The sequence below is a fragment of the Tursiops truncatus genome, chromosome 11, assembly GCF_011762595.2.
Source record: "Tursiops truncatus isolate mTurTru1 chromosome 11, mTurTru1.mat.Y, whole genome shotgun sequence".
In the NCBI taxonomy this organism is placed as follows: domain Eukaryota; kingdom Metazoa; phylum Chordata; class Mammalia; order Artiodactyla; family Delphinidae; genus Tursiops; species Tursiops truncatus.
In genome coordinates this window covers 4,365,394-4,383,604 of record NC_047044.1, presented here as the reverse complement: position 1 = coordinate 4,383,604, position 18,211 = coordinate 4,365,394, and the positions used below count along the sequence as shown (strand labels likewise).

At 37.9% G+C, this 18,211-nt stretch overlaps 2 protein-coding genes across 2 annotated transcripts in view; one reads left to right on the top strand and one right to left on the bottom strand.

The window, feature by feature from the left end:
• The window catches only part of FAM118A (family with sequence similarity 118 member A), a 47,186-nt gene extending 37,324 nt beyond the window's left edge, over positions 1-9,862 (top strand). Inside the window, exon 9 of the mRNA XM_033865855.2 lies at positions 182-9,862. Within this exon, the coding sequence (XP_033721746.1) occupies positions 182-210 (29 nt within the window). The 3' untranslated portion in view covers positions 211-9,862. The remainder of the gene's footprint in view (positions 1-181) is intronic.
• SMC1B (structural maintenance of chromosomes 1B) overlaps positions 1-18,211 on the bottom strand; it is a 74,557-nt gene that overhangs the window by 7,553 nt on the left and 48,793 nt on the right. Inside the window, exons 12-20 of the mRNA XM_019944565.3 lie at positions 17,959-18,096; positions 17,545-17,661; positions 15,996-16,102; positions 9,686-9,827; positions 8,679-8,824; positions 6,761-6,914; positions 3,064-3,162; positions 1,057-1,213; positions 403-557 (exon numbers count right to left, since the gene is read on the bottom strand). Coding sequence (XP_019800124.2) covers positions 403-557; positions 1,057-1,213; positions 3,064-3,162; positions 6,761-6,914; positions 8,679-8,824; positions 9,686-9,827; positions 15,996-16,102; positions 17,545-17,661; positions 17,959-18,096 — 1,215 coding nt within the window. The remainder of the gene's footprint in view (positions 1-402; positions 558-1,056; positions 1,214-3,063; positions 3,163-6,760; positions 6,915-8,678; positions 8,825-9,685; positions 9,828-15,995; positions 16,103-17,544; positions 17,662-17,958; positions 18,097-18,211) is intronic.

The following is an 18,211-nucleotide window of genomic DNA, read 5'->3' as shown; positions in this document are numbered from 1 at the left end:
CTCTCCTTTGTTACTCTGGGCAACTCCACAGACCCCAGATCAACCATTTTCCCCAGATCATCTACATCACCCTAACTTTACTACAGAGATGGCTCTATAAAATCAAATTAGTACAGGTGACAGAATTCCAGAACTGAAAGAGAACCTGGAAACCAAATGCTCTAACCCACTCATTTTGCAGATGAAGAAGCAGGACCAGAGAGATTCTGACTTGTCCAGGCTGGTTAGTGGTGGAATGAGTAGGACCTAGAACACAGGTCACTGCAATGACCAATTTCCATGAGCTGACTTTGCCCGGTAAGTGGGTCATTCAGATAGTGTGGTGGCGATTTCCCACCAGAAAAAAAACACACCACCAATAACACGAAGTTCCCACTCATATTTGAGGTGAAAAATACGTACTTGGGCACTGTTGTTTCTGCAGAGCTTCTTGTAGATCTGATCAATTGCGACTGAGACGTGCTCAAAGCATTGGCTGAAAAGATTGTATCTCCTTTTTTTCACCTGTTCAAACTCTTGCCTACGTATTCTGGCTTCCTTTCTGCTGGCCTCAAAAGCTAAGAGAGAATCAATGTTCTTTATTTTGGAGACCACCAAGGGCTTCTCTTATTTCACCTTTAAAGCATAAAATATTTTTTAAACTAGATTTTGAGTTTGGTTGTCTTGAGTAAAATCTACCTTCAAAACACCTCAACTATTATTAATTCCAAGAAAATGACTTAAAACTGATGAGCCCTTTTTCTGGTAGGGCTGATTTTTAAATAATAATAACAAACTCCAACAGAGTATCTAATATGCCTCTTACGCTGGTATGAAATAAGACACTATTCTAAAATAATCAATACACCTGTCTTTAAATGAAAGCAGAACGCTTTTCAAAAGGAAGGAATTAGTGATTCAGTATTAAAAGTACATTACTATAAGATAATAGAGGAAAAAAAATATATAATAAAAACAAAGGTACAATTCAGGGGGGATTATTAGTAAATGTTATAGAAATCAAAGCTCCTAACACCCATGAATATGATATTGCTAACAACTAAAGCTTAATTTCACCGTCTGTGTACTCCTGAAACTTGTCTCTGACAGTCTTTAGGTTCTCCGGGGCTCTGAGGTTTGGGGCCGCTGTCCTCAGCAGGACATCTTCCTGGGATGCTACTTGTTGCCGTAGGAGTCTAAGGTGGGCCTCAATTTCTTTATCAGATTGTAGAGCCTATTATTGGCAAAGAACAGCAATGGTTAGCATGCCGTTTAGATCCAAACTGCTAAGGTACAATAATTAGGCACAGGGCCCTTCGGGATCTGGCCCGTCTCCCTCCGCATCCACTCCTGCCCTCCTTTGCGGCCCTCTCTGAGCCTGCAGTGCGGTCAGGTCACACTGCTGTAGCTTCCTGAAGTTGGCTGTGCTCTTTCATAGCTCTAGAGTCATAGATGCTGCTCTCTTGGAACGCGCTGCACCTTCATCTTTCTTAATCTGGCTAAAAAAGTAACAATTCACGTATCACTTCATTTACTCGTTCATTAAAAAATATTGATCATCTACTATGTATTAGACACTGAGGATTCAGTGATGAAAACTATTCTGTCCCTGCCCTTAAAGAGCTCACAGGGAAGTCAGACATGCAAACTGGCGTCTGCAACAGCGCGAAACCCTCCACCAGGCAAGCACAGGTATTATGGGGCAGGCAGAAGGGATCCAACCCATCTGGATGGGTAACACTTAAGCTGAAACCTAAACAATGAGCAGAACTAACTTGAGTGAAGCGAGAAGGGAAAAAGTGATGTAGGCATCACCTTCCAGGAAAATTTTCTTGACCCCCTCCCAGAGGGGTTAATTAATATCTGATAAAGGTGACATTTTAATTCATTGGGAAAAGAATTATTTAGAAGATGTTGAGTAAACTGGTTAACTTACGTACCTTTTAAAAAACAGATTCTTACCTCATACCATATATAAAGATAAATTTCAGATTAATTAAATAGGTGAGTGAAAACAAAAAAATCACTAACAGGAAGAAAATATTTATAAATATTTAGTCAGTAATGTCGTGGGGAAGGACTTTCTAAATACGAAAGCACTGAATAGACTATAAAATAGATCAGAACTTTATTCTGATTGCCAAAAGTACCACAAGTACAATGAAAAGAGCCCAACAAATGTAACAAAATGTATTAGAAACATCTGAAATTAAAAGATGTGGTAGCTACTGCTACTTGGTGTCCATTCTCCATTTCTTCCTTTGTAACAGAGCCCATGTTTGACCATCTCCCTCATACGTCCCAGGAACCCTGCTTGGTCTAAAGCTAAGTCCATCCCACCCCCAACAGTGATTGGTCAGGAATGAACATGTGACCCAATTTAGGCCACTGTGATGAGAGGACAATTGGTAGAGCTTTGTGGAAAAGCCTTTCTTCAATCTTTAGAACAGCACCACTACAAAAGGCAGTCTCTCTCTTCTCTGAGGGTTGTGGTTGGGTGGCTGGAAGGCCAAGAAAGGCTACAGTCATTTTGCCCTCATGAGAGAAGCAGCTTCAGGACGAAGTCAAAACACAAAGCAAAATATGGCTATAGGGTTAAGAGAAAGAGTGAGAGCTGCTAAATTAAAGAGACCATGAAACTGGATTCCAGGTTTGTGCTCTGTAGCTGTGAAGTATTTGTCGCCTACTGAGGGTACTGCACTGGGACACAGACAGGGCAATTCAGGATGCTGGAGTATGTTGGCTACTTTTGTCTATTTCAGGACTTCTCAAAGACTTTATTATTCATTCTGAATCTCCAAGAAGGGAATAGACTTTCAAAACACTGACAGAAACTTTTCTTCTTCGGCAAGACATTTCATGGTATTGGTGTTCTACAGAACACACAGTAAGAAACGGTGATATAAAAACTTTAAATGTTTTAAACATTTTATGTGTAACCTATTTAGACTATTTCTTAAAAAACCATTAGGAAATCTACTTTCTCCCCTAAATTTATGCTCTATCATCTAAAATTATTCTGCAGTATTTAAATATTCACTATTACCATGAGTTAGTCATGAACAACAGAAATCTTTCAATTACCTTCAAATCCTCTCTTAGAGAGCTGTAGTCTATCTCAATGGCGGCTTCTTTTTCATATATATCCATTGTTGCCTGGGTACTTTCTGCTTCAGGTCCCAACTGAAAAACATGAAGCCCTTCCCTTGTTATCTGAAATGGCGATCTCTACTCATCTGTCTGTCCCAAGGCCTCCAGTTGATTGCCACCTCATGCAGATTGAAAGTTAAAACCCTTATGTTGGCCTGCAAGGCCATGATGGTCTGGCCTCTGCTTCCCCTTTAACTTTACTTTGCGCCAGTCTTCCTGGTACTCGCTTTGCTCCCACTACACTGGCCTCCTTGAACAGACCAGGCACACGTCCACCTTAGGGCCGGCACACTGCCCTCTGCCTGGACACCCTTCCCCTAGATGTCTGCATCTCTTCATCTTCTACGTTGTCTGCTAACCAGCTGCCTTCTCTCAGGACATCCATGGCCTCTGCATCTAACATTGCAAACTCTCCTCCACCAATACTCTCTATGCCCTTCCCTGCTTTATATTTTCTTTAGCCTACAGCATCACCAAATACATAAATATTTTATCTGTTTACCATTTTGTTTCTGTGCCTATCTCTCCCCTAGTAGAATGTGAAGGAAGGGATTTTTGGCAGTTATACTCACTGCTGTGGTCTCAGTGCCTAATGCAATGCTGACAACATAGCAATATATTTCAATTTCAATATATATCACTCTGAATGGAGAGAGGAATAGGAAAGAAGGGACAAATACATGAGCACTTACTCAGCTGTAGGCTGGTCTTTGGTGTAATGCTGATACCAAAAACAAAGACTTACAAATTAAGAGAAAAAAACCCCTTTGTCACTCACTCTTTTCTAGACGTTCTCAGCTGAAACAAACCCAATAAAACTACTTTTGGAATTAAGTCTATATTTTATGTAATATATTTATGTTAAAATGGTTCACAAGGAAGTGGAACTTGAATACAACATGTAATGCTGAATCCCTGAATCTCATGGTTCCTGTTGATGTGATTCAACATCGTGTTTTTTATTAAGCTTCTATATGAGTCATCTGATGCCTTGTTATTCAAAGTGTGGTCAGTGGGCCAGCAAGAGCGGGCCTCGCCTGGGAGCCATTAGAAATTCAATCTCTTAGGAAACAAGATCCCCAGATGCTTCATGTGCACAGTATGGTTTGGGAACCAGTGATCTGGTATAGTCTTCCCCACAATAGAAGAATCTTCTATGAGAATCCTGGCAGATGTAGGTAACTTACCCTCTGTCTGCACACCTCCAATGGAAGGGAAATCTCAGGTTCTACCTTACAATGGTTGTAAGACAATGATTCCTTACAACTGTTGTAAGACAATTAATTCTATTCGGCGATCCTTGTCCAGCCCTCTGGAGAGTCACAATTTATACCTAATGCCTTTTCTGTTTTGGGCTTTATACACTACCTTGTATAGCACCCCTATCACATGGCTGCTACTAGATGTCTTGTAAAATTTTAATCAGGGAACTCCCCACTAGAGGCCCTCCCTCTTTCTAGTAGGAAGTGTTCCCTAGTAGAAGAAATCTGACTCTGTCCTAAATCCCCCAGCCCTAGTATCCCCCTTAGGACCAAAAAGAACAAGTAGGGGCCGTCCTCTATGACAGACCTTCTTCTCTTCGAGGGATAACCATATTCTCCAAGACTTCTCTTCCCAGCACGACACGGTTGGGGCCTTTTCACTATCGTGGACACTTTACTCTCAAAGAGCACCATGCTTAGCACGCGAATGCAGTGTCCCAGTGTGGCTTGATCAGCACAAAGTGGAGCAGAACTATCACTTTTTCTTTTTAGATAATGATTCACTATTAATCCAGCTTAAGGTATTAATACCTGCTTTGAAAGAGCCCACTATGAATATGAAAGTCGTTCACGCTAATAAACAAATAATTTCACACTCATGATGGGCATGTTGGAGAATACTTCTGAAAGTTCACACTAACTGAAAGAATAGGACCAAAGCAGCAGCAGGAGTACTTAACCAACAGCATTTACCTAGATGTCAGTCATTACAACTGCTTCTTCCTCTGCACTATTCTATGACGAACCTCTTCTAAAATTACACTGCCTTTTAAACAGACTTTCCATTTCTCTCTATATTATTGTGAGTACTGTTTTTCTGCTCCCATCCACTTCTGCTGTTACAGATGCCTCCCTTCCCTCTCTCTGCACCCTTAAGAGCAGACACGTGGCCCTGAATGAGCCAGAGTTCTTCCCCAGGATTCTTCTAACTGAGAGGGGGCAGGGGAGAGGTGTCTTTCCCCTCTGGTCAAAGCTGGTGGCTACAGCTGCAGCCCCACGAGGAAAGCTGATCTGAAAAAATAAAGCCAATACATACTGAGCCAGAAAGAGTTCTTGACAGTGTTCAAATTCCTGGACCGAGTCACGTATGAGACTGCCTCCATTCCAGCCCTAGCCCTTTACCTGCCTTTTCCCCCTTTAAAGCCATCTGAGTGGGGTTCAGGACACTTGTGGCCAGCAAAGGGTCTTCTCCTTTCCTTATCCTTTCCTTACCTTCTATCTGGGATGTGATCTCTGCTAAAATAGAGAAAAAAGACTTTTGGCCGAGCTGCGCAGCTTGCGGGATCTTAGTTCTCCATCCAGGGATCGAACCCCGGGGGCCCAGCAGTGAGAGCACCGAGTCCTAACCACTGGACCGCCAGGGAATTCCCAAGAAAAAGGATGTCTGAGTATATCACACCAGAATTATGCTATGAGAAGTGGTCAATATTAGCAGGAGAAAAACTGTTTTATAGTTACTTCAAATTGAAGAACTCAAAGGACTGAAGGCCTCTTCTGGAGTAGAAATTGGATGGAAATGCATGGATTTCTGACTGCGGGCAGAGCAGAAAGGGGAGGAGGGATGTGGAAGGGAGACCACAGAGATTCACTAAAGAACTCAGAGATAATCTGAGAGGTAAAAGAAATAACTATTTTCACCATCCTCTGGATTGGCTAACAGTAAGATATTCTTCCTGAACTGTATAGGCATATCTTTCTTAACATGAGTGACAGAACTAAGGGTATATAAACTTCCAGCCAGCCTAAAGAGTACTGTGCGATACAAATGTGACGAGGAAGAAAGGAAAGAGGCAAACAGAGAAACGTCCACCGCTGGCCGACGCTGGTCTTGCCCTCTGGCTCCGTGGGGCCTGCTGTTGCCTCCCCTCCCCCACACTCTCACCACCTGGACAGACTCAGTGAGGCACGTTTCTGCTGAGAGAGAACCACCTCAGGTTGTCAGTGAAGGTGCAGAGCAAGACCCCTCCACACACCGCGGACAACGTTACCAGACTACAGAGAAGTGCTCACGCCAGCAGGCCACTGGCACCTGGCCTGTGGCTCACACCGCCTCCCCAGCACCCCTAACTCCAACAGGTTCAAGTCTCTGACCCCTCTTGGGCATCTGTGCACAGGTAAGAGACTCTGGTCCATCCTGTGGGGCTCAAAGGACATGGATTAGCAAGAGAAATAGAACTGCACAAAATGCCCAGCCCTGTGGCATGAGGACCATCCTGCCTTTTTTCCCTCCTAGAGACGTTTTTTCTGCCCTTAAAGGAGCTTCAGAACAAGAGAAAGAATCTGCATAGATGCAACTTCACTAAGCAGCCAAAGGCCTTACATTAAGTTCCACACAACTGCACATATTTTAAAATCATTTGCTAGAATACCTCCACTTCAATGATGTCATCCAGTGACCCCAACAAAAGAATTATTTCAATGTCTTGGACTTTGCAATCAAGCAACATGTTATGTTTCTCTAACCGCTTCTGTTCCAGAGAAGTTTGAAGGATTACAACTTTTTTTTGCCATTTTCCCACTTCCCTGTAAATACACAGATATGAAAAAGTGATTATATTTTACTAATTATGTAAAGTTGCACCAAGGAAGAAAAACATGTTATAAATGTACATGAAAAAAAAAAAGATTTTTTCTTATGAGTGCTGTTAAGTTGCAGAGTTAGCCCATGGATGCTTGTAATTTAAACTTCAACACTCCTGATAAAGGCCATGAATATAATTATTTAATCCAAGGGAGGATTTTCAATAATAAACATTATTACTTTAATCAGGCTAGCACCAATACAGTGCTTTCCTAGTTACCTTATTTTTGTTTTAATTAATTAATTATTTTATTTTTGGCTGGGTTGGGTCTTTGTCGCTGCACGCGGGCTTTCTCTAGTTGCGGCAAGCAGGGGCTACTCTTTGTGGCAGTGCGCAGGCTTCTCACTGCGGTGGCTTCTCTTGTTGCGGAGCACAGGCTCTAGGCACGTGGGCTCAGTAGTTGTGGCTCGCGGGCTCTAGAGCACAGGCCCAGTAGTTGCAGCACGCGGGCTCAGTAGTTGTGGCTCGTGGACTCTAGAGCACAGGCTCAGCAGTTGTGGCACGCGGGTTTAGCTGCTCCGCGGCATGTGGGATCTTCCCAGACCAGGGATAGAACCCGTGTCCCCTGCATTGGCAGGCGGATTCTTAACCACTGCGCCACCAGGGAAGCCCCACTTACCTTATTTTTAAAGCTGTACAATTTTTCAAGCTGCATTTCTCTTTCAGTATAAGTTCTACATTTTAGAACATCAAACCAAGAGAAAGAGTCTCTTAGCAAGAGAAATGTCTTACCAGTTAAGTCATTATGCACCTGACAGTCTCAACTTTTTTTACTGCCACCACTAATGTAATGCCTTCTATCTTAATGAGGGCTTGGGAGTTTTACCAGTTGAAACAAGGTGGAACTTTAAAGAGGACCCAGAAGAAGGACCAGAAATGAAATTAAATAAATTAAGAATTATATGGTTTTTAAAAGTCTGATGACAGAGATGTGGTTCTGTTTAAACTAAATACGAGTTTTAAAAAAAAATCAAGAGTAAATGAACTTATTTCCGCTCAAAAATTTTAGACAAAGAATTTTCTGGCTGTATCTTGAAATACTAAAGGTCTTTGAACATTGTGGGAAATTGTGAAATGCCAAGAGGCTGAGCAAAAACAGAGCTCATTTCATCTGATCACTTATGTTTGTGTCAGTCACACAGGAAAGCAGATGTCACTGTGGTGCAACAAGCCAGCTGACTCAAAGTGTTATTGGTCATCATCATGGCAAACATACCTGCTTATTGTGTAACAGGTACTGTTCTAAGTACCATATGAACACTCACTTATTTAATCCTTACAACTATTCTATGAGGTAGGCACTATTATTATCCCCATTTTACCGATGAGAAAACGAAGGCACAGTAAATAAGCGGCGAAACTGGGGCATGGAACCATGCAGTGTAGTTCCAGATTCTGCGCCTCACCTGCTATGCTTTGTCACACAGACAGACTAGCAGGAGACTCCCCAACAGGAAGGTACTGGTGTCAAGGGGATTTAGGGAAAGGAACTCTTTATATAGGTCCATGTTTTCACCCACCAAAAGGAACTATTCACTCTAAACAACTAACCACCTCTCTTGGTTTTCCCCAAACTGCAATGCTTGATAGGTGTGATGTGGGACCAAAAGCAACAAAGGGTGTATATTCAAATAATAAGACTTCCTATAATAAAATTCAAATTGATGGTAAACATCTTTTAAACTCTGATAAACTTCTTAGTCACCTATCAACTGCCAAAAACTTCTTCCGTTCCTCTTCAATTTGAGCTTGGACTTTCTCAGTGTTGGTAATCTGAGTGACAACTGTGTCCTTAAGTTGCTGCCGTTTCTCCATGAGTTCATCCACAATTTTCAGACAATTTTCTTCAGCCTGAATGGAGATGATTTACATTGTAGATTTACCATCTTCCACATTAATAAGGTCAATAGATCATTTTATTATTAATACAACAAAACCAGCCATTCCAAGGTAAACCCCTATCCTGTAGGCTGCCTGAACCTCTACCACAGAACGTGACCCACCCTTGTTTACACTTCCGGGTAATCACTACCTACCTTTCTCTTTCACTTCGGAGTCATTTCTCAGCTTGCTGCCGTCCGACTTCTGTTTCCACTGTCAGTGAAAATGTCCTTGCTACCATGACCTCTTAATTGGCAATTTTCCAGATTCTGACCTCTTGAAATTGCCATTTTCCAGACTTTACCTTTTCGACAACTTTCCTCACTTCCTTCTCCCTCCCTCTCTGGGGCTTCTGTAACACCACCCCTTCTGGCCTCTTCATAACCTATGTGGCCTCTCCTTCCAGAACTCCATCCTCGCCCCACTGCTCTTCACTGCCTTCCTCTCTGGTTGGAGCCTCACCCACTCACATACGGATTCAATTTACTCCCCTAAACCGGCCTAGACTTCTGTTATCTACGTCCTCTCTAACTACCTGCTGGAAATTGCTATTTAGATGTCACACAGGGAAGTCATGCTCCACAGGTCCAGAATTTTCTCTCCTTAATCTCTCCTCCTATCCACCAAGTTAGAATTCAGGACTCACCGTGTCACACCCCTCCCAGTATCTAATAATTCATGAAGCTGTGTGGACTGTACTTCAAGTATTTCTCAAATGTGTACCCTGCCCCCACCTTCTATCACTATTAGAATTTTTCAGGAACTCAACAAATGTTTAATCATGGAAGAAAGTGATCATTTCAATGACTTCAGCCACCCATCATTAATTACCTTCTTTAGGTTATCGATGTCTTCTCTACCTTTCTGGATAGTTTCTTTTAATGTGTTAATCTTATTCAGTTTTTTCTTCAGCTGATTGCGACTATATTCAAGTTGAACATTAAGCCGAGTATTTTGTTTCTCAAATTCTAATCTAGTATAATAAAGTCAAGCATTACAAGTGGTAAACAGAGTCCTTCAATTATTTAAACTCTTTTTTAGTTTTTATTATGGAAAATTTCAAACAAATACAAACATAAAGGGAATACTATAATGAATTCCCATATAGCTATCACCCAACTCTAATAAAGTATCAATTCATGGTCAATCTTGTTTTATCTATAATCCCACTCATCACTCCTTCCCACCACTGGATTATCTAAAGCAAATTTCAGACATCTTATAATTTCATCTATAAATATTTTAACATGTATCTCCAAAAGTGAAGTGATTTTTAATACATAACCATAAACTACTATAGGTAGAAATGATAATAACATCTTTAATATCAAAATGCTATCACTGCCAAATTTCCTGGGTCTCATTAATTAAAAAAAAACTGCATCAGGATTCATACACTGCATATGAATATGTTTCTTAAATCCTTTAAAATCTATAGTTTCCTTCCCTTATCTTTCTCTTTAAGTAACAATTCATATGTTTATTCTTATTTAATTAGCCAATCAGTCTTTTCAAATAGCTATTCATTCACAAACTCCAAACTTGGGAATTTAAGAACATGTTCCTTCCTGATGTACTTTCCTACTTTGCTAGCTTCATAAAGTCCCCACAAAGAATTCCAGCATCAAAAAGACAGTCTCTTCAACAAGCGATGCTGGGAAAACTGGACAGCTACATGTAAAAGAATGAAATTAGAACATTCTCTAACACTATATACAAAAATAAACTCAAAATGGATTAAAGGCCTAAATGTAAGACCAGAAACCATAAAACTCCTAAAGAAAAACATAGGCAGAACACTCTTTGACATAAATTGTAGCAATATTTTTTGGATCTGTCTCCTAAAGCAAAGGGAAGAAAAGCAAAAATAAACAAATGGGACCTAGTTAAACTTGAAAGCTTTCGCACAGCAAAGGAAACCACTGACAAAAGGAAAAGACAACCTACTGAATGTGAGAAAATATCTGCAAATGATATGGCTGATAAGGGGTTAATATCCAAAACATCCAAACAGCTCATATAACTCAACATCAAACAAACAACAAGATTAAAAAATTGGCAGAAGATCTGAATAGACATTTTTCCAAAGAGGAAATGCAGGTGGCCAACAAATACATGAAAAGATGCGCAACACTGCTAATCAACAGGGCAATGCAAATCAAACCCACAATGAGATATCACCTCACACCTGTCAGAACGGCTATCATTAAAAAGAACACAAATAGCAAATGCTGGCAAGGATGTGGAGAAAAGGGAACCCTTGTACACTGCTGGTGGGAATGTAAATTGGTGCAGCCATGGTGGAAAACAGTATGGAGGTTTCTCAAAAAAAGAACTAAAAATAGAACTACCATATGACCCAGCAATTCCACTTCTGGGTATAAATCTGAAAAAACAAAAACTCTAATTCGAAAAGATACATGCACCCCAGTGTTCATAGCAGCATTATTTACAATTGCCAAGATATGGAAGCAAACGAAGTGTCCATCAACAAATGAATGGATAAAGAAGATGTGGTTTATATATACAATGGAATATTACTCAGCCATAAAACAGAACAAAATTTTGCCATTTGCAGCAACATGGATGGACTTGGAGGGTATTATGCTAAGTGAAATAAGTCAGACAGAAAAAGACAAATAGTGTATAATATCACTTATATGTGGAATCTAAAAAATACAACAAACTAGTGAATATAACAAAAAAGAAGCAGACTCATAGATATAGAGAAGAAACTAGTAGTTACCAGTGGGGAGAGGAAAGGGGGGAGGAGCAATATAGGGGGAGGGGACTGAGAGGTGCAAATTAGTAGTTATAAAATAAGCTACAAGGATATATTGTATAACACAGGGAATATAGCCAACATTTTATAAAAACTACAAATGGAGTATAACCTTTAAAAATTATGAATCACTATATTATATACCTATAACATATAATATTGTACATCAACTATAACTCAATAAAAAAGCCGTATCTCTAAAAAGAAGAATTTCAATATCAACTGTAGCTCATACTTTCTCCACCCACTCTCCCTCACATAGCCTGCTAATATAATCATTCATTTAAGAAACATTTTAAAGCACTAATTGTATCAGATACTGTGCTAAATACTAGTAATACAAAGGCAACAACAATAATGATAAAAACAAAGAGTCATATTTAATGAGAGGTTACTATATGCCAGACACCGTTATAAATGCTTTTACATGAATTAACTCACTTAAGTTATATGACTCTCTGAAGTTGGTAATACCACTATCCCTATTTAACAGTTGGGGAGACCAAGGCACAGAGAGTTAAGTATCTTGCCCAAGGCTACCCACTTAGGAAGTGCTGGAGCCAGGCATGACACACTCAGGCAAGGGCCAAAGAATCCCTGCTCTTAATCACTGACCATGCTGCTTGTACGAGTGGTTAAGAACAAACCCTTCAGGGGTTTATTTCTGCTGCAGGAGGCAGACGCACAGGCTGTGTACGAGTGGAACACTTCTTCACTTGGCTCCAGGATACCACTTTGGCTTTCGTCTCCCCTCACTGGCTGCTCCTTTAATAGTTCCTTCTTAACTCCTCAACTTGCTTACATAGCCTAGGATCTCTTCTCTCTTCTATCTACATTCATTCCCTTGGTGATCTTATCCAGTCACATGACTTTGAGTACCATCTGTATACTGACAATCCCCAAATTTATATTTCCAGCCTGGACCTCTCCCATGAATTCCTAACTTGTATGTTCAACTGTCTACTCTACTACACCTTCAATTGGATGTCACAGGCACCTCAAACTTAATACCTGGGATACATAATGGATAAGCTACTGTAAGTAATAAGAGGCATTAGCAAAGTTATCAGATGTTAGATAATTTAAAATTTGATACCATTTTTCTAAACCAGTAGAAGGCAACTAGGAAAATATCATAAAAATAGATACTAGTCATAAGAGGAAAAAAACTACAAAATATCTAGAAATTAAGAACACACAAGATCTTTATGGAAAAAACTTTAAAATTTTAATAAAGGATAGAGATGATTAGAATAAATGAAGATATATTCTATGTTCTTAGATGAGAGGACTTAATATTTTGAAGATGATCTCCCCAAATAAATCTATAAATCCAAAGCAATCTCAATCAGAGTTCCAGTTGTATTTTTATGATTGATTGGCAGAACTCCTTAGCAAGAAACGATATTGAAGTTCAAGCAGACTACAGAACAAGGAATATGACAGGGATAAAAAGGGGCATTTTATAAAGATAAAGGGATTAATTCAGCAAAAAGACATAATGATCCCAAATATATATGCACCTAATCACAAGGTTTTAAAATACATGAAGTTTAACTGACAGAACTGGAAGAAGAGAATGAGAGATCCAAAAGTACTTAGAAATTTCAACACTCCTCTCTTAGGAAATGCTAGACCAACTAGACAGAGAATCAGTAAGTACACAGAAGACCTAGCAACACCAATCAACTTGACCTAAGCGCCACTCAGAAAACACTCCACCCAAAAGCACAATGCATATTCATTTCAAGTGTACATGGAACATTTACTAAGATACAATACATGCCATGCTATCAAATAAGTATCAATCAATTTAAAAGGATTTAAATAATGCAAAATATATTCCTTACCACAATGGAATTATTAAAAATCAGTACCAGAAACATATCTAAATCCTCCCCCCACCACAACAATTTCTATTAAATTAAATAACGCTTCTAAACACCCCATAGGTCACAGAAAGAAACCACAAAGGATATTAGAAAATACCTTGAATGGAATGAAAATGAAATAAAACATACCAGAAGCAGTGGGATGCAGCTTAAGCGGTACTTAGAGGGAAATAAACAGCTTACATGAAAAGAAGAAAAGTGTAAAATAAATAAAGCAAGCTTCTACCTTAAAAAGCAAGAAAAAGAAGAGTAAATTAAACCCAAAATAAGTAGAAGGAAGGAAACAATGTAGTTAAGAACAGAAATCAACAACACAGAAACAGATAAACCATAGAGAAAACCAATGAAGCCAAGAGCTGGTCTTAGAAAGGATCCAAGGATCCAAAGGACCTCTAGCTAGACATCAAGAAGAAAAAAGACAAGACAAACTAGCAATATCAGGAATGAAAGAAGGCACATCAGTACAGATCCTACATAAATTGAAAAGAATAAAAAGGAAATATTAATAACTTTGTTAATAAATGTGATAACTCACATGAAATGCACAAATATTCCTTCCAACACACAAACTACCAAAACTCACTCAAGAAAAAAGATATCCTGAATAGCCCTGTATCTAATAAGGAAACTGATTTTGTAATTTAAAAATCTCCCATAAAGAAAGGTGGGTAGCCCAAGTGGCTTCACTTGAAAATTTTACCAAACTTTTAGGAAAGAAATAATATAAAAACTCTCCATGAGAAAACTCTCCATGAGAAAACTCCATTTTATGAGTCTGGCATTACCCTGATACAAAAATGTGACAAAGACATCGCAAGAAAAGAAAACTATAGGGCAATACTCTCATGAATATAGATACAAAAATCCTTAACAAAATTTTAGCAAATCAATCCAAAATATTTGAAAAGGATACTACAGCATGACCCAGTGGGCTTCACCCAAGGTATGCTAAGTTGGTTTAACATTCTAAAATCAATCAGTGTAATTCACCGTATTAATAAGCTACCCCCCCAAAATAAAGCCCAACCATACAATTATCCCAAAAGATAGCAGAAAAAGTATTTGACAAAATTCAACACTCATTCACGATAAAAAATTTCAGCAAACTAGAAACAGAAGGGAACATCCTCAATCTGCTAAAGGGCACCTTAAAGTTAATATCATACCTAAACGTTAAAGACTTAATGCTTTGCCCCTAAGACTGGGAATAAGGCAGGATGTCCACTCTCACCACTTTTATTCAGTACTGTACTGGAGGGCCTTGCTAGTGCAATAAGACAAGAAAATAGAAGGCATACTAATTGGAAAGGAACATATAAACATGTATGTGTATGTATATTTTCCCCCTTATTGTCATTTGTCTTCTCATTTTCTTCAAGATGCTTTTGCCATGCAATTTTAAATTTCTATACATTTGCAGTTTATCAATCTTTTCTTTTATGGCTTCTGGGGTCTGTCATACTGAAAGATCTTCCCTAATCTGAGATTATTTTTTTAAATTTTCTTATGACTTATTCTAGTAATATTTTTATGCTTTCATTTTATTTACATTAAAATATTTGATTCAGCTGGAATTAAATCTGAGTCTAAGGAATGATGTAGGGATTCAAGCAGGTTTTTTTCCAGGATGCTAACAAATGTATTCCAACTGAGTTACTGAAAAGTGTATCTTTTCTCCACTGATGAAATGCACCTTTATTTTAAATCAAATTTCCCTTATAGATCTGAGTATATTTCTGGACTCTGTGAGCCAGTACCTCAAGATTTAATTAAGATAGCTTTATCCTATGTTTTAAAATCTGGGAGTTCTAGTCCTTTCTCATTACCTTTTTCATATTTTTCTTAACTAGTTCTGAATGTGAACTCTAGAATCACCTTATCCAGTTAAAAAAAATCTTGTCCATACATGTATTGAGATGATATTTAAAGTACACTATAGATTAAATTAGGGAATACAACTTCTTTACAACATTGAGTCTTCCTATGAAAGAACTAGTTTGCCTTTCCTTTTAATTCACATTTCTGTATATAATTCTCAGTCTTGTTTGAAGGTTTCTTTATATATTGCTTTCACATCTTAGTTTATTTATAAGTAGTAAGTATTTTACCTTTTTCCTCTCTACTATAATTGGGATATTTTCACCTAATATATTGTCTCCCTGGTAGTTTGTTTATAGAAAGGCTACACAATTTCATCCATATATGGATATTTACAGAAAACTAAATAAATTTTAATAACCACTGTGTAATTATTTCCCCATTCTCTTATTTTGTATATTTGTGCTTTCTCTCTTTAAAAAATTGTGGAATAAAAGAATTAGATCTCTTTATTAAAATAGGAATGATTACTAGCTATTTCTTGACAAACTGAAATGAAGACTACCTCTGGCAAATTCCTTTAAATTATGAAATAATAGTTACATTTATATAAGAGTAACTGCTTACCAACATCTTTTAATAAAAATACCTTTTTTGATCAATTTCTTGTTGCTGTTTAACATGTCTGTTCTCATATTCACGAATATTTTCTACACCAATTTCTTCACAGAAGTGTTGAAAAATATCATCTTCAACCTTTTAAATTATTTTAAACCAAGTGGTTTAATAATTAATTTTAAGAAAATACATAGACAATGCTTAAATCTACGTTTTTCCCACCAAGATTTTCCTGGATTAGGCCGAAGCCTAATCCCAACAAGCATCACTGTACTCTGAAAAGTCAGTGCTTTCTCTTTCTTTAACTCCATAAACTACGCTTACCTATTTTCAAATTTCTTATTCTGAAAACTAAGTAAGAAAGCTCATAGCTGGCCTTTTAAGTGTTTTGCCCCTATGAAGTGTTTAATACAAAATCGGAAGTATTTCATTCACCAAAATATAACATGCTACATAAATACATAAAATATTCTTTATATTTGAGTAATATTTTATATTTGAGTAATACTCTTTATATTTGAGTATATTTGAGTCTTAAGCAGTGTAAAACCAAGAGGACTGAAGCATAGAATTAAGACTCAAAACACCTGGAACAACTAGAATGAGCCATATCTAACAAAATAACATTTAACATTAATATTTTTAAAGCCCTGCATTTATGTAATATTATAGGATAAGAGAGACTTGTTTTAACAACAGGACATGTTAAAAAACTTTCAGATTTCAGTTTAATATAAATTAAATATGAAAGTGATATGACTGACACAACAGTAAGCTATAAATTGTATAAGTAGATAATCCAAGCCATGGAAAGTTATAGTTCTATGTGCAGAGTTCCAGGGTACTCTGAACTGGTCAGATAGTATTTTTACATTATTTTTTGTTCTGGGCATTGACAAATAACAGAGTACCCAAAGGCTGGTTACCAGAATTGGTCTTAGATCCATAGTAAATGTAAATAACTAGGGAATTAGGGGTATTTAACCTGGAAAAGAGATAATTAAGGGGCAACATAAGTGTAGTTTCAAATCATGTGGTAAAAGGCAGAACCAGAGGCAATGGGTGAAAGTTATTGAGCGATGGTGTGACAAACAACTTTTTAAGGATTAGGGATAAGCAACAGCGGAATGAATTAAACCAGAAAGTGTCTGTCACTTTATAAGCAGAGGATAGATGATCATATCTTTGGTGCCCCAGAGCCAAGCAACTGTGCCTGGCATATAATAAATGTTCAAGAAAAAATTACTGAGTAAATACACAACCTTAAAAGATGACACAAATGACAAAGTTCTTTCCTTCTTGGTGTTAAGGGCAGTGAGAGAAAGAAAGTGGCTGCAAATTTTACAATGGACAAGGAGAGGCTGGAGAGCTGAAGAGAATAACCATGTATACTAGTCATTTTCTCTTGAGATTAGCAATAGTGGTTCTCAAAAAAAACACAAGGAAATTAATTTGGCAAACCAATAGAACTTAGCATTTATCAAACTTTGCTTTAGCACATATTGAAGAAGCCCTAAATTTGGTATCTGGTCTAGAACTATATTCCACATGCCATTTAGTAATAATATATCATTCATAACCTTATGTATCTTTCCTTCAAATTCCTCAATTCTTCGTTGCCGTTGTTTGATTCCTTCACTCAACATAGCACATTGCGACTCAATATTTAGCAGTTCACTTTGTAGCTGAGATTGTTCCTGATTACAAAAGAGAAAAAAATGTCTTTTTAACATGGCCATTTTAGCTTTATATAGTGAAGCCAAAAACATGATAGGTATCTTTCAGAATAAAAAGAGAATCTGTGAGATAAGGTAAATTCAGGTACAACTGGATAACAACATTAACAACCATAAAAATAAAGTAACTTAAAGAACTATAATATACCTCAATCATGGGGAAAAGTATAAAAACTACATGGTGCTTTATAAATGTAATTCCTGAAATTCTATGTCCTGGTTCTAATTTCCATCAAATTTTATGTAAGTCTATGTTACCTGGTAAAAAGCAGCAAGGTGCTTCTTTTTAATTATTTCTAGTTCACTTTGCGAATATTTGAGTCGTGTATGAGTTCCTTGTACTAGAGTCTGTATTTGTTTCAAATCTGCTTCCTTGCGAAGTGTCTTCATTAAATCCTAAAAAGGAAGGGAAATATAAAAATATTTTATAACAGACAACACTTTTACTTTTCACAGTGCTTTCATATGACATAATTCACTGCTTTTTACATATAACCGCATCCACACTCCA